This window comes from Filobasidium floriforme (genome assembly GCF_021052385.1).
Source record: "Filobasidium floriforme strain CBS 6241 chromosome Unknown HD553scaffold_14, whole genome shotgun sequence".
NCBI classification, from domain to species: domain Eukaryota; kingdom Fungi; phylum Basidiomycota; class Tremellomycetes; order Filobasidiales; family Filobasidiaceae; genus Filobasidium; species Filobasidium floriforme.
Genome location: NW_025763635.1, coordinates 569,666 through 581,722, shown reverse-complemented (window position 1 = coordinate 581,722; position 12,057 = coordinate 569,666). Strand labels below are relative to the sequence as shown.

The 12,057-nt window shown below is 52.6% G+C and overlaps 6 protein-coding genes across 6 annotated transcripts; 2 read left to right on the top strand and 4 right to left on the bottom strand.

Moving 5' to 3' along the window:
• Nucleotides 1-1,060: 1,060 nt before the first annotated feature.
• HD553DRAFT_343190 (uncharacterized protein) lies at nt 1,061-2,188 on the bottom strand (the record flags this gene model as incomplete). Its single annotated transcript, XM_046182851.1, has 4 exons — nt 1,061-1,366; nt 1,521-1,841; nt 1,909-2,021; nt 2,092-2,188. 4 exons carry the CDS (start codon nt 2,186-2,188, stop codon nt 1,061-1,063), a joined length of 837 nt encoding a protein of 278 aa, XP_046035779.1.
• Nucleotides 2,189-2,624: 436 nt separating this feature from the next.
• HD553DRAFT_324751 (uncharacterized protein) lies at nt 2,625-3,666 on the bottom strand (the record flags this gene model as incomplete). Its single annotated transcript, XM_046181519.1, has 4 exons — nt 2,625-2,750; nt 2,978-3,030; nt 3,178-3,577; nt 3,646-3,666. The coding sequence occupies 4 exons, from the start codon at nt 3,664-3,666 to the stop codon at nt 2,625-2,627; spliced, it is 600 nt and encodes a 199-aa protein (XP_046035778.1).
• Nucleotides 3,667-4,767: 1,101 nt separating this feature from the next.
• HD553DRAFT_313455 (uncharacterized protein) lies at nt 4,768-5,834 on the top strand. The gene is made up of 5 exons (XM_046180233.1): nt 4,768-4,965; nt 5,055-5,081; nt 5,140-5,332; nt 5,394-5,471; nt 5,543-5,834. The coding sequence occupies exons 1-5, from the start codon at nt 4,819-4,821 to the stop codon at nt 5,731-5,733; spliced, it is 636 nt and encodes a 211-aa protein (XP_046035777.1). The 5' UTR covers nt 4,768-4,818; the 3' UTR covers nt 5,734-5,834.
• Nucleotides 5,745-7,469, bottom strand: HD553DRAFT_57129 (nucleoside-diphosphate-sugar epimerase). The gene is made up of 7 exons (XM_046184328.1): nt 7,153-7,469; nt 7,028-7,068; nt 6,847-6,968; nt 6,592-6,781; nt 6,466-6,525; nt 6,256-6,370; nt 5,745-6,185 (listed from the first exon to the last, which is right to left on the bottom strand). The coding sequence occupies exons 1-7, from the start codon at nt 7,274-7,276 to the stop codon at nt 5,815-5,817; spliced, it is 1,023 nt and encodes a 340-aa protein (XP_046035776.1). The 5' UTR covers nt 7,277-7,469; the 3' UTR covers nt 5,745-5,814.
• Nucleotides 7,470-7,738: 269 nt separating this feature from the next.
• On the top strand, nt 7,739-9,232 carry HD553DRAFT_335917 (uncharacterized protein; the record flags this gene model as incomplete). Its single annotated transcript, XM_046182215.1, has 5 exons — nt 7,739-7,939; nt 8,009-8,189; nt 8,258-8,407; nt 8,475-8,720; nt 8,792-9,232. The coding sequence occupies exons 1-5, from the start codon at nt 7,785-7,787 to the stop codon at nt 9,230-9,232; spliced, it is 1,173 nt and encodes a 390-aa protein (XP_046035775.1). The 5' UTR covers nt 7,739-7,784.
• A 45-nt stretch (nt 9,233-9,277) lies between these two features.
• Nucleotides 9,278-11,806, bottom strand: HD553DRAFT_343185 (major facilitator superfamily domain-containing protein; the record flags this gene model as incomplete). The annotated part of the gene is made up of 13 exons (XM_046182850.1): nt 9,278-9,511; nt 9,579-9,640; nt 9,702-9,818; nt 9,881-9,903; nt 9,975-10,229; nt 10,297-10,307; nt 10,376-10,741; nt 10,806-10,891; nt 10,965-10,979; nt 11,045-11,122; nt 11,187-11,261; nt 11,321-11,457; nt 11,523-11,806. 13 exons carry the CDS (start codon nt 11,804-11,806, stop codon nt 9,278-9,280), a joined length of 1,743 nt encoding a protein of 580 aa, XP_046035774.1.
• Between the last annotated feature and the right edge of the window lie 251 nt (nt 11,807-12,057).

Sequence of the window (12,057 nt, the reverse complement as noted above, 5' to 3'; positions counted from 1 at the left end):
GTTTGCGGGGAGTTACTTGCGGGACGCTGCGAGGGAATGGGCTCGCCCCTGGCTTTTCGGAACTGCCTGGACCACATGGGCGCAGTTCGAAGCCGGGTTGCTAGCTCGTTTCGGAGTTGCGGTAAGGAGAGCCGCAACGGAGAGAGAGTTCGCGGACTTTCGACAAGGGAACCTGTCGATCTCCGACTACATTACCAAATTCAACGCGTTGGCCAACCTCATCCCGGAATTGACCGACTTCTGCAAGAGGTTCCTCTTCCGAGCGCACTTGAACCAAGCGTGGAGGGATGCCATCGTCCCTATCCCCAATCAGGAGACGTGCTCCCTCTACGAGTTCCAAACGGAATGCGCAAAGTATGAGGAGAAGGTTGGGCACACCCAAACACAACATCGCAACACCACGTCGCGAAACAACAATTACACCCCTCGATACACTGCCCCTGCGGTAGTGCCAGTCGCCGCCCCCGTACAAGCCCCCGTGGCACCTTCTTCGGGAGCCGTTCCCATGGAGGTAGATGCAGCCAAGTACAGGGACGTCACTCGTTATAACTGTTTCCAGAAGGGACACGTTATTCGGGAGTGCACCAACCCTGCGTTGGTACCCAAACCGCAGTGGTACGTGGACCGGATGAAGAAGCAACGAGATCTTCGTGTTGCGGCTGCCTACTCCGCCCACACTGCTCCGACAGACGAGCAGTTCGACAAGGACAGTGCCGCCAACGAGGGAGCAGGGTATCGAGTTTGGTCTACGTAAGGGTTTTTGTGCGCGACGATCATGTATTTACCAAGGGCAGGTCCCTTGATGTTTTATTTTTTATTCACCATTCACTGCTACTACCGAGCAAAACCTTGCACCCACACGTACAACACGACTACAAGCAATAACGTTTTGCAAATACTCCAAGATATTGTCAGCGAGAGAGAGAAACGACAATAGGTAAAGACAACTCCGGCGGAACAAGAAAAGAGGAATTCCGCAAGGCATAAAAATTTGATATCCCGAGTACTACGTACTCGGCTATGAGGATCGACGTTACAAAAAGAAAAAAGCCACTAGCCATTACTCCTCATCCGAACCCGAACCCGATCCCGAAGAAGAAGAACCCGAGGACGAAGTCATCTCGGTGTCTTCGTCGTCCGAACGGTCGTCCTCGAGCTCGAGGTCCTCCATGTCCTCCCCCTCGATGACGGTCGGCGCGGGCGATCCGGGAGTAACGACGTCGGAGCCGGCGATTTGGACGTCGACGTTGACGTCGGTAGCGACCGATCCGGCGGGAACGGCGTTCGGGGCGTGCTGGGCGGCCAGCCGGGCGGTGAGCTGGTGCTCCACATGGTAGACGGCGGGAGCGGGGACGTGAGGGAAAAGCTGCAATATGAAGAAGACAAGGACACGAACGAAATATTAGCTCCCTCGGAGAAGAGTACGGAGAAGGTTATCGGAAGAGGAAAAAGAGAAGAAGAAGGAAAGTACTCGCCATCCTATCCGACAATCGCTCCAACTCTTGGGCAACCATGCCCACACTCCTTCGCGAGACCGCAGGGTCCTGGATGTACCGCAGTCCGGCGCGGACCCGGTGTCGAACTCCGAGGTCGTGTCGGAAAGCCGTGACGACGTTGGGGTTCATGGGGGTGCAGGACCGAGCTGCGATAGTCCTGCAAAGGTAGCAGGAGGTGGCGCGGGAGGTCTCTCCCGGAGTGGCGAGGACGTGCCTGCACAACCAAGTTTGGCTGACACGGATGCAGTCGACCCATTCGCCGTCGACTCGGGCGCGGTGGTCCCCGGTAGTCGCCAATTCGAAGCAGGGCTGGCAGGCGAACTTCCAACCCCCCTGGTACTGAGCCTGGAGGAGAGAGATACGGACGTGTCAAAAAGGAACTCCGGCGGAGCTACGAAGCGGAATGACTCACGACCAACGCGTTGACCGCAGTAACTTGGTTACGCCTAAAGGCGTTGTCCAGCTCCTCCTGGTCCACGTCGACGATCTTGGGCTTGACCTTTTCGGCCTGAAGAAGGGTCGACTCTATCACAAACGTACGGAGATATCGAGACATAGGATCGACTCCGACATAACGAAAAACAACACAACTCACTAGTCGCGACGGGCATCTTCTTGAGGTATCGCCACCCCTTGAGCTGTTGCTGCTCAAAGGGCTCGGCCTTCTTCGAGGGAGAACCTTGGGCGGACATGTTGAGCGATAGAGAGAGTAAGAGTGTACGGAGAAGGTAAAAGTTACGGACGAGTGAAGAAACGAGTTCGAATTGGAGTTAGCAAACACGCAAGGGGGGAATCGAAGCACCACTCTCTACTCAGCTGCTATATACCCCCTCATTCGAGTAGTCACCACGAACAGGAGAACAATAGAGAACATGGTCGACAGGCCTCCCGACAATAGGAGGATGGGTGTTACTTAGCAACATCGACAAACTTGGTTATCGACGAAGAAGATATTCAAAGGACCCCTTGATGACGTCTTTGTTTACTCTTTCGGAACAAAAGAATACGCGTCGCCCCGGAGACCCTCGACGCGTGAGAAACATACACTCGGTTAGAGAACAATCGCAACAATACTTGGAACAACGCTACGTCATGGAGAGTTACCTCGAAGCGGTACACAATGGCGAGTTAGGGAACATGAACAAGGGCTAGCCAGGCGATTACTCGAAGGAACAGGGCGGATCGACCGTACGGAAGCATTAGGGCTGGCGAGCTACGCTGAAACACTACTCGGAACAAGCGAAAGAAGGATGCCTACGCCATCGTTTTAAGATGAAACGGATTGACGGTACGGGCACACAAAGGTGCTGGCGAGCGACGCTCGAAACGTAGCGAACAAAAGAACACTAGTCGACGCCAGGTGGTTACCTATCGGAACGAGGTGAACCATACGTACGGTGAAACACGACACAAGACGATCTGGAATCTCGTCCTAACGGGGGGATCCTGTTATAGCCATCCGCGGTACGACTATCACGTACATCCGAACGGGTGTTCCGCCAGCTGCTCCGGCGGAGCAGGTACTTATATGATACTATAGGTAATACCTAACTACTACGATCACTATTGTAATATGTAATTCATCTGTTATCACACTCATTTATCTACCTACTACCCTACGCAAGTCCCGGAGAACACACAGGTTGCTGGCAACCTAACAGCAAAGATCGACCCCGCTCACTGCGAGCATATTCCGATTGAGCGGTGTGGAACTGGTCGTTGATCATGGAGAGATCGTCTCTCAGCGTTACGTCAGGCCCCGAATTGTCGGAGAAGGCATGGTCCCACGGATCACCCATCTCGTAGTCATCTAGATCGATGGTCTCGGGAGGAGCTGGAGAGAGTTCTGGAGGTGGTAGTGGGGCTGGGAAAGCGTCTCTTGTCGACGAGCTTCCTGGTAATCTTGCCGACGAGGATGACGCATGAATACCCGGCTGGGGGTGAAGTAGACGAGGGTCACCAGGTGGTGGCGGAGGAGGTAGCTCTACGGGCGGGTTCTGGTTGTGGCGGGCCCAATTGGTGTACGAGATTGATCGGAATCCTCCAGGGGTTTGTTTGCATGCTGTGCAACGACAGATCCTCTGATTGAGACGGATGGCCAGCACCTTCTAGTCAGCCGTCTTCCTGATCACTCGATCCATCAACGTACCTGTGGTTGAGCAGGAGACATGATGCGAGACCCCCTCTCGACTTAGATCGATACCGCTAGCTCGCATTTACACGCCGTCGCTAACTGACGCCAGGGGTCCAGCCATGGACGATGATATAGTGCTAACTCGTGACCGGACAGGGTATGCTATCTGATGAACCCATCGTCAATGGTCATCAATACGGGTACATAGGCATATAGGCATGCGTACAATATGATACAATCAGCTCGGTCAACCTTGACCCACCTCACCTCGATGTCATCAATAACCCTCATCAGACGCGTCACGTAAACGCGACTTAAATGAAACGCAGAACGGACATGGAAATCATGCTCTGTCCGCAGCGTCGTTTACTCCACGTTTTGACACCGTTCGCGATCATTTGGGCGATAGGCAATTTCGCTAGAAAAAATCACGAGTAAACGACATATTTACTGGCTGTTTACTCGCGGTAATATCTCCCGGCGTCCCAAAGTGTAGCAAGAGAAGACCGGAGGGCAGATAAATGAGGAAAGCATGCGGGCAAGAGTGAGGACACCAAGGCATCAATGTGACTCATCCACAATCAACAACTTAGGCAATTCTGATGGTCCTTTGTGTGACAGGCACAGGCTGCAGGTCTGTAAGATACGTAAGAGATCAAGAGATGTAGTCTTCTCAACAGAGCCAAAGGTTGTTGCGAGTGTACGCGGGGATGCTTTGCTGCCGGGTGAGGGCGTACTTGGCAGATGACCTCGTTTCACGCGCTGTACTTAGCGCCGACACAGCTTAGCTTTACGATATACACGTTTCGAGCAGTGACATAGTTCGGCTCGAATAGCTGTGCATCTGCGCGGTTGAGCGTAATGTTACATCTACGGTATCTGCCAACACAGCAAATGATTTGTGGCGCCGGAAAGAAGAGACCCGCCACGAGGGCGGTGTTGTCATAGGTGCCAGCTGAATAACGCATGACGCATGCCCGCTCCACTACGGTATCTTTCGGGCTGTGCAAGCGGCACGCAACGTTAGCGTACAACATGCTGAATGGCTGGCCGTTGGTGGATAGAACACTATATAGGTCTGAGGCGAATAGACGAAGGGTTGAAATGATGAGCAGATTTGTACGCACATTCCTTGCATCTTTTCCGACCACATATTGTCGGCAGCCTGAATTCGAAACAAGCACCAACATGCACTCTTCCGCCTATCTCATCAAGACCTTGAGTGCTATCGCGCTTCTCTCCGCCGTGACTGCAGTTCCTCTCCATAGTCGAGACGAAGACGATGATAGAGTTGAGGCTCCCTCGGCCGAGGATCAGCCCTTGATCCAACTACAGGTAGGGTCCGCGCTCACACGAAACGCAAACTCAAGAAAAAGACTGACGAAAGCGTTCCGTCTTCACATAAACTCTACTGTCTCATACAGATCCATCCCAACAATAGGACTGATCTAGTAAGATTCTGTCTGACTTCGCCTTGACAACGATTGCTGATGAATTTCACTCATACAGTGCCTTGGTCAAATCTCGCCCGGTCCCGTTGAGAACTCGACCCTAAGCATTACCGATTGCGACTATATCTCGCCCAACAACGAAACGGCTTTTTACTCTTTCTGGACCGCGTCCCAGAGCGACAAAGCCGACGACAATCCAGCTTACGGCTTTGAGTTAAGGCTCAACGGTACAAACCTATGTATTGACACCCGTAAGCCTCCCCGAAATTGAGGTGGTTGTCGGGAACTGATCCGTAACCAATTTTTAAACAGAATACGGTATTTCCAACTCGACCGCTAGGCTGGGTCGTTGCAGAGACGATGCTCCCTCTCAGCAATTGCTGTACAGCGGTAAGTTTGACATCCAGCCTGGCCACGATAATGATGTGCCTGACATGATCCCCTGCATCTTACCTGTCCAGACAACCGCCAAATCAACGTCCCGCAGACCTTTACGTGCTTGGGTGTCGGTCAATACAACTTCCCGGAGTTTCAAGATTGTATTCCCGAGCAGGTTGAACAGACCTGGACTTTTGAAGCCTTTCCCGGCTTGAAACAGAAGCCAATGAGGACTGTGACCAACGCCACCAATGACGCCAGCGAGGAAGACTGAGATTGGCGAGCGTAGCGCATTTTCCGGTTTCGAGACTATTTATTGTATCACAGCATGAACTATACAGACAAGCGATCGATCTCAAGACGAACGCCACGGCGTCTCCCCGCCATTTCTCCAGCTCCATTGTGGAGTGTAGTCAAGATCTCTCCTTGCCTTGGCACAACTGAGAAGAGTTTCGTAGCCACTGAAGTTACCCTGGGGATCGCTTGCCTTGACCGCGGAAGAGTCGAGTGGGACATTCGGGAATTGCTCCTGAGCGAGTCGATCGCTTGGCGTATCGAAGCAAGTATCGGCATTGGCGATAATATAGACCTGGTGTCCGGTTATCTGAGCTTCTAAGCCTTTGCGCACGGCCTGAGCGCCGTCGCGAGCATCTATGTACCCAAACGCGTTCCAGCGACGACCAGCATGGTCCTGCTGAAACTGCTTCGTGTTCCAAAGCTTGTATTCTGAAAATATCCGCAGGCAACCATGAGCCGCGTCCATACGATGAGGCCTTCAGGGATGTAGAGCACTCACGCTCGACGTCGATCACATTGGAGAATCGATAACTGAGAATCTTCATGTCAGGTACCCATCGAACGTATTGGTCGGCGATCGTTTCCCCAACTAGCTTGGAGAGCGAGTAGGCCGACTGCAAAGATCCCGAATGAGAGCGTCAAGCGCACGAACACATTGTCAGTGAGCGACGGTTCGGTATGGTCCAAGCGAGCCAATCCCCGGACATACCTCGGGTCTCGGTGGCTGTGACTCCTCAGTGACAGGCAAGGTCACTGGAAGCAAAGGGTCCTGCAAAGCAAGATCGTACATTGAGTATAAGCCTTGTAGCGCACATCAGCGGTTGATCTTATCTACCATCGGCAGGCCCAAAACCGTCTCGGAACTGGCCGAGATTATGTTCTTGATCTTGAGCTTTCTAGCAGCCTCAAAGATGTTGTAGGTCGACATGACGTTGTTCTGGAAGGCTACTTGATCCGGAACCCGACCAGGAGCAGGTACAGCTGCGAGGTGGACGATAGCTAGTTCCTTTGTGTCAAAAGTATACCTGCCGAGGTGTATGGATCATGTGTCAGCCTTGGGAGCACATCCTGCGTAGGTTGGTCTACTCGCCGGTCGTCAATCCCCATCAAGGCCTCCAAGACTTGACCAAAGTCGGTCAATTGCGTTTGAATGAAGACTTTTGCCCTGTACTCCGGTCCCAGATGAGCAGGGGGAGGAGCACTATCCAGATTCTGTAGCTCTCATGAATCAGCATCCCGAATTATTCTCGGTGTAGGCGAAGTCCACTGACGACGACGCAATAGCCGTGTTCGTTGAGCTCCTTGACGACAGCTGAGGTGGGTTATTTGACGGCGGGATAGGTAAGTTGGATTCCGAGGACTCCCGGTTGAATGCTATTTCAAAACCCCAACTCACATTTGCCCAACTTTCCCGAGCCACCGGTCACGACGACAGGCTTGGAGACGGGTCGGTTGCGCTCGTCGTTGTGCTCGAGTGATCGGGTTGTGAGGATTCCACCTCCATACTGGAACGAAGGCATCTTGTTGATAGGTAAGATAGGGAGGATATGAGTGACGAGAGCAGCTGACGGTGTTCCTTCAGGTATCAGTGTGGGAGATTATCCATCGTAGTGTACGATGACACTTTTGCGCGGAGTGAAAATGACAACGACGATGATCGTGCTTTGTAGCTTGGAAGCGATCGATCGCAACGCTCGACGAAATGAAATGACCCATGACCCTGCTCGTCTCCTCGTCTCCCTCCCGGCCCGGTCATCCATCGCACTCTTGCGGTTCAAGATTAGTCCGGCCGAGGGCCGAGGGGGTCCTCTCTCGGACATGACCGTTACCCGGAACGAAATGCATGTACGTAATGCGATGTCAGTTTCGGAAGCAAAACGGGCTTACGTCAGCGATCCCGTAGGTGATCGATTGATCTCCCTTGCACCTCGACATGAGCGAAGTGGTGGTCTATGGATCTATGGTTCAAGTATGCGTCGATAGACACGTCCTAATATCGAAGACTACATCATCCGAATAGCATCAAGCATGCCAATCGCTCTCGAGGAAGAGAATGACGGTTCAGGATCAGAGGCCGGGAATGTCATCCACGAGCGTGGTCTTGGATGCCTGCCCGTTGCACACCTGGATGACAGCTTTACGGGCGAGCCAACGAATGGAGCTGAGTACTTGGCGATGATACAGTCAGTCTCGCGAGAGATGTCGACCGATTGCCATGACACACTGCCTGATGGCTATCCTAAATGTGCCAGAAAGGAGGCAGCTTCCCTACCCTTTACGACAAAGATGGATCTACCAGGACCCATCGCGGAGACGAATACGCAACATGACGACCGAGAAGTTGAACAAGGATCAACCTTGACAAGGCATCCAGCATTACCAAAGGAATCGTGGTATGTTGCGTTCGATGGCCATTTCAGGTCGTATCGCAAGGTGAGCATCCGAATTCGAGTCGCTTCACTCCATACCGCTTTCTGAACTTGCTGTCTTACAACTTATAGTTCATCCGCACGTCCCGGCCGACATTACAAGCCCGATACAAGGAGACTATTGCTCAATCTTCCGCGAGCAAGAGGCCCCTCCCGAACAGTCGATCCGAGACGCAATGGGCTACTTTCATCAATGGAGCGAGGCGGAAGAAGATGCACAAGGTCGGACTATCTCACCGAATCCTGGAACACCGTCCAGACTTGCTGATGATTCGTATCATCGGGATAGACCTCCGTACAAAGTGATGGCGACGGATCAAAGACCTGCCCTACCGAAGACGGCGCACCGGATGAGGAGGAAATCGCCAACAACGCCCCCACCAGCACGGGAATTTTCGAGGATACTTGTTCATCGCTGATCGAGTCAGCTTCAGCGGATGATGTGGAATCCGACTCGCCGTTTGTCTGGGAACCACAACAACCAAAGCATCTCCCGCAAGAGCCGTATCTACCTATGCTCGCGACGCTGAGTCAGGTGCGTTCCTCTCACAAGCGACGGGTATCAGCGGGTCTTTCATGATCACTAACCAGAGGGCCACGATACAGGACCACATTTACGTCGCGCTGAGGTCTCTCAACGATCAGATCTTCGCTAGGATTCGTGCACTTGATGGGCCCAATCTGCTGATGGAAACTCAACCTGGCTCATCCAACGACGTCAGCCCGAGAGCCATGGCCCTACCGCTACCCGCTCATCAAGCGCGATGGATCTTTTCTTTGCTTCTCTTCCTCGATGATTACCTCCCACCAAGCGATCTCGCCGACCTGCGTGGTATCGCCAAAACGTGCCTGCGGATCGTCAGGTGGCAGGTTACATCGCATACCTATGTGAGCGCCGATGCTCAAAAGGATCAAAGTGAGCAAGAAGACATGCGCACATCATGCTGGATCATCCATCGCGCGATTAGCACCGGATGGGCTCAGAACGACTTGCCGCGCGATGCAGAGGCGATATTTGCTCGAATACAGAAGAATCAGCTCCAGTGATAATGCTATTATTATTGTATGACGCCTATAATACAAGTGTATAGTTCAGACCTCACCCTCTGATGGATCATGGTCGATTGGCTTCGACGGATTCAAGTGTTTCTCATCCAGGTTCCTTTCCCGGATAGGCAAGCTGGAGGCAAGACACAGAACTGCAGCGATGCAACCAGCTACGAAAGTCCAGCTGATGCTGTTGGCCAGCGCCTGTTCGACTTCCGCCTGCAGGCGCGGCGGCAGAGTGTAGATGGCGGATTTGGCATGCAAAATGGAGTTTATAATCTGTAGATCGAGCGATTCAACACCAGATGCAGGGTCGATGTCCTCTCGCTCTAGTCTAGAAACTGACCTTTCCTCTTTCTTGAGGGTGCAGTGGAGCGAAGATTGCAGAGAGCCTGTTGACAAAGACGGCTGTACAAGAGGCAAGGTATCAGTGGGATTATAACGTCCGTATCACCAATATGTCACGCACCTTGCTGCAGCGAACTGGACAATGCTATTCCGACCGTGGTGCCGAGGCTGCGGAATGTGTATAACAGAGAAGTCGCCTGTGGCATTACGGCTGGATCGACTGCCGCGATCATCGCGACTGTATAGGCGGCACAGATCAGCACATCCCGCAGCATTGGTTGTGGCTTCTTGCCAACTGACCTAAACCTGCGCAAAGGAAGATACTGTTGTGACAAGGGAACGCTTTTCATCAGTCATTTTCCTAACTTGGCGTTCCGGTCGAGCGCGATCCTACCTGTAGCCCAATCCCGCAGGGAAGACGGCAGCCCAGTAGGCCCATTCTGGGGTGTCCCTTGTCCATTTTGAGGCGGAATAAATAGATAGGATTGGCATCGCCAGTCCAAGAGCCGATAAGCGAGTGTACTTTCCCGTCTTTTTTATGATGTGGCCCGCTAATATTGATCCGATTGCTAATCCGATGCTGTTTGGCAGTAAATGCGCCCCAGCAGTCGCAGATGTCGAATCCAGAACAGACGTAAAGTAGACAGGGCTTTGTAGACGCGCGCGGATTCATCAGCCTGGCTCGGTATGACGAGCGCATCTGCATATCCACTTACATATGGAATAACTATCATTGCAAAGTGACCGCTTCAGGTCAGCTAGCGCGTTCTGAGAGGGAACGTGACTACTTCTTACGAATGTCTGAGCAGCAACGCTCAATGTAAAATTGCTTGCAAAGATGCAGGGCAAGGTTTGGCCTGTAAACAGGCTTAGCGGTACGATCGGCCTCTTGGCAAACCAACCTTCAAATGCGATGAAAAGGCACAGAAGGATACCAAAAGAAAGGAGCAAACCCCAGACTCGATGATCCGACCAAGGGTATAGGAAAGCCGTGTGATTGGAAAAGGCGAGTAGGAGCGAGGATATGGATCCTAGCAGCATGAGGGTCCCAGCGGAGTCAAAGTCGCGGAGAGCCTTCCATAATCCGGACTGTGACCTCGACGGAGTTGAGACCGGCAAGTAAACGCAGATGACGCTGATAGATAGCAGGAGGAATGGTAGCTGTATTGCAGATCATGAGCCGCAGTCCGACCCTGTGCGTCAGGTCCTTGATGCTGGATCTCACCTGCACGTAGAATGCCCACGGCCAAGAAAAACGGTCTGCGATCCAGCCTGATACAGGTCCTCCCACGCTGGCGCCTAGTCCGAACACTATTATCAAAGGGAGTGTATCGTAAGATGTGAGGGCCATTCGTGATGAACCCCGGGAACGTCGCCTACCCACCGATCATCATTAACCCTGGGATTATAGAAGATTCAGCATTGCTCGTGCTCTTTTTTGCGTCACTGGACTAGGAGACTGACCCTGGTAAAAGCCCCGCTCCCGCAGACTAACCAAATCTGTAGTGATCACCGCAGAGACGGTCAAAAGGCCGGCGCCTCCTGCTCGATACAAGGCGTGTCAGGTACGTGTCAGGCTTAAATGTACGTGAAAGCTCTAGCCTACCTGCCCCAGCGAGTGCACGAGCACTTATCAACAAGCCCATTGTCGGGCTGAGACCGCATGCCAGGGTTCCAAGGCCTGATTGAGACGATCACTTTCAGCCAAGTCGCTTTAGTAGTCTTTCAACGCTAACCTACCGTAAAGTACTGCTGCAGTAACCATTGCCCCCCTCCTTCCTATAGTGTCGAGTAGGACACCATACACAGGCGTAAAGGCGGTAGAGAACAATGGAAAGATGGACCCTAGGTAGGATGCCAGTTCTGAATGTGCAAAGCTTTACCAAGATCCAACACGTCAACCGTGTCATACAAGAAGTATCGATGTGAACCGCGAGCTTACCTGGCCGATATCCGAGGAGCCAAAGTGGGAACGGCTGACGATTGAACAGCGAACGTGAAGTTGCTGGCCCATAAGCCTATAAGCACTATTGCTAGAGTTCTCCTGTCGATTTTCCGGCTTTCCTCATCATTTCGTTCATCCTCTCGACTCGGGTCGGCTGCACCGTCTGCGATCGCACCGACAGCTGCCTCTGCTGCATAGCCTGCAAAGACCGCATCGTCTGCACGGTATGACCTCGAAGAAGCTTGTCTGAGTAAGGGTGTACGTTCGCCGTCCCCGGTCATGCTTCAACTAGAGGAGATTATGAGCTATGCCAGATACCTATCACTGCCGGTGTACGAAAGTGGTCGACGAGTAGACAAGAATCTTTCGACGATTTTTCTTTTTGCATTCGAGCGTTGGTTTGGTTCTGTTAATAATTGGTAAGCTCGGTGAGCTCGGTTCGGACGAGACCGACAGACAACACCTGGAAGGGGAAGGCAGGAGGAGTGCTGACGTAATTCATCGATCGATCAGTCAAACCACACGATCTCCC

What these genes read in the sequence shown, in the direction of transcription:
- HD553DRAFT_57129 (XM_046184328.1), bottom strand. Translation starts at nt 7,276, where the DNA reads ATGCCTTCGTTCCAGTATGGAGGTGGAATCCTCACAACCCGATCACTC. An exon ending in CACAGCCACCGAGACCCGAG is followed by an intron (nt 6,371 to 6,465) that starts GTATGTCCGGGG and finishes GGATCTTTGCAG; the next exon opens with TCGGCCTACTCGCTCTCCAA. An exon ending in CAATGTGATCGACGTCGAGC is followed by an intron (nt 6,186 to 6,255) that starts GTGAGTGCTCTA and finishes GGATATTTTCAG; the next exon opens with AATACAAGCTTTGGAACACG.
- HD553DRAFT_313455 (XM_046180233.1), top strand. Translation starts at nt 4,819, where the DNA reads ATGCACTCTTCCGCCTATCTCATCAAGACCTTGAGTGCTATCGCGCTT. An exon ending in CCAACAATAGGACTGATCTA is followed by an intron (nt 5,082 to 5,139) that starts GTAAGATTCTGT and finishes TCACTCATACAG; the next exon opens with TGCCTTGGTCAAATCTCGCC. An exon ending in AAACCTATGTATTGACACCC is followed by an intron (nt 5,333 to 5,393) that starts GTAAGCCTCCCC and finishes ATTTTTAAACAG; the next exon opens with AATACGGTATTTCCAACTCG.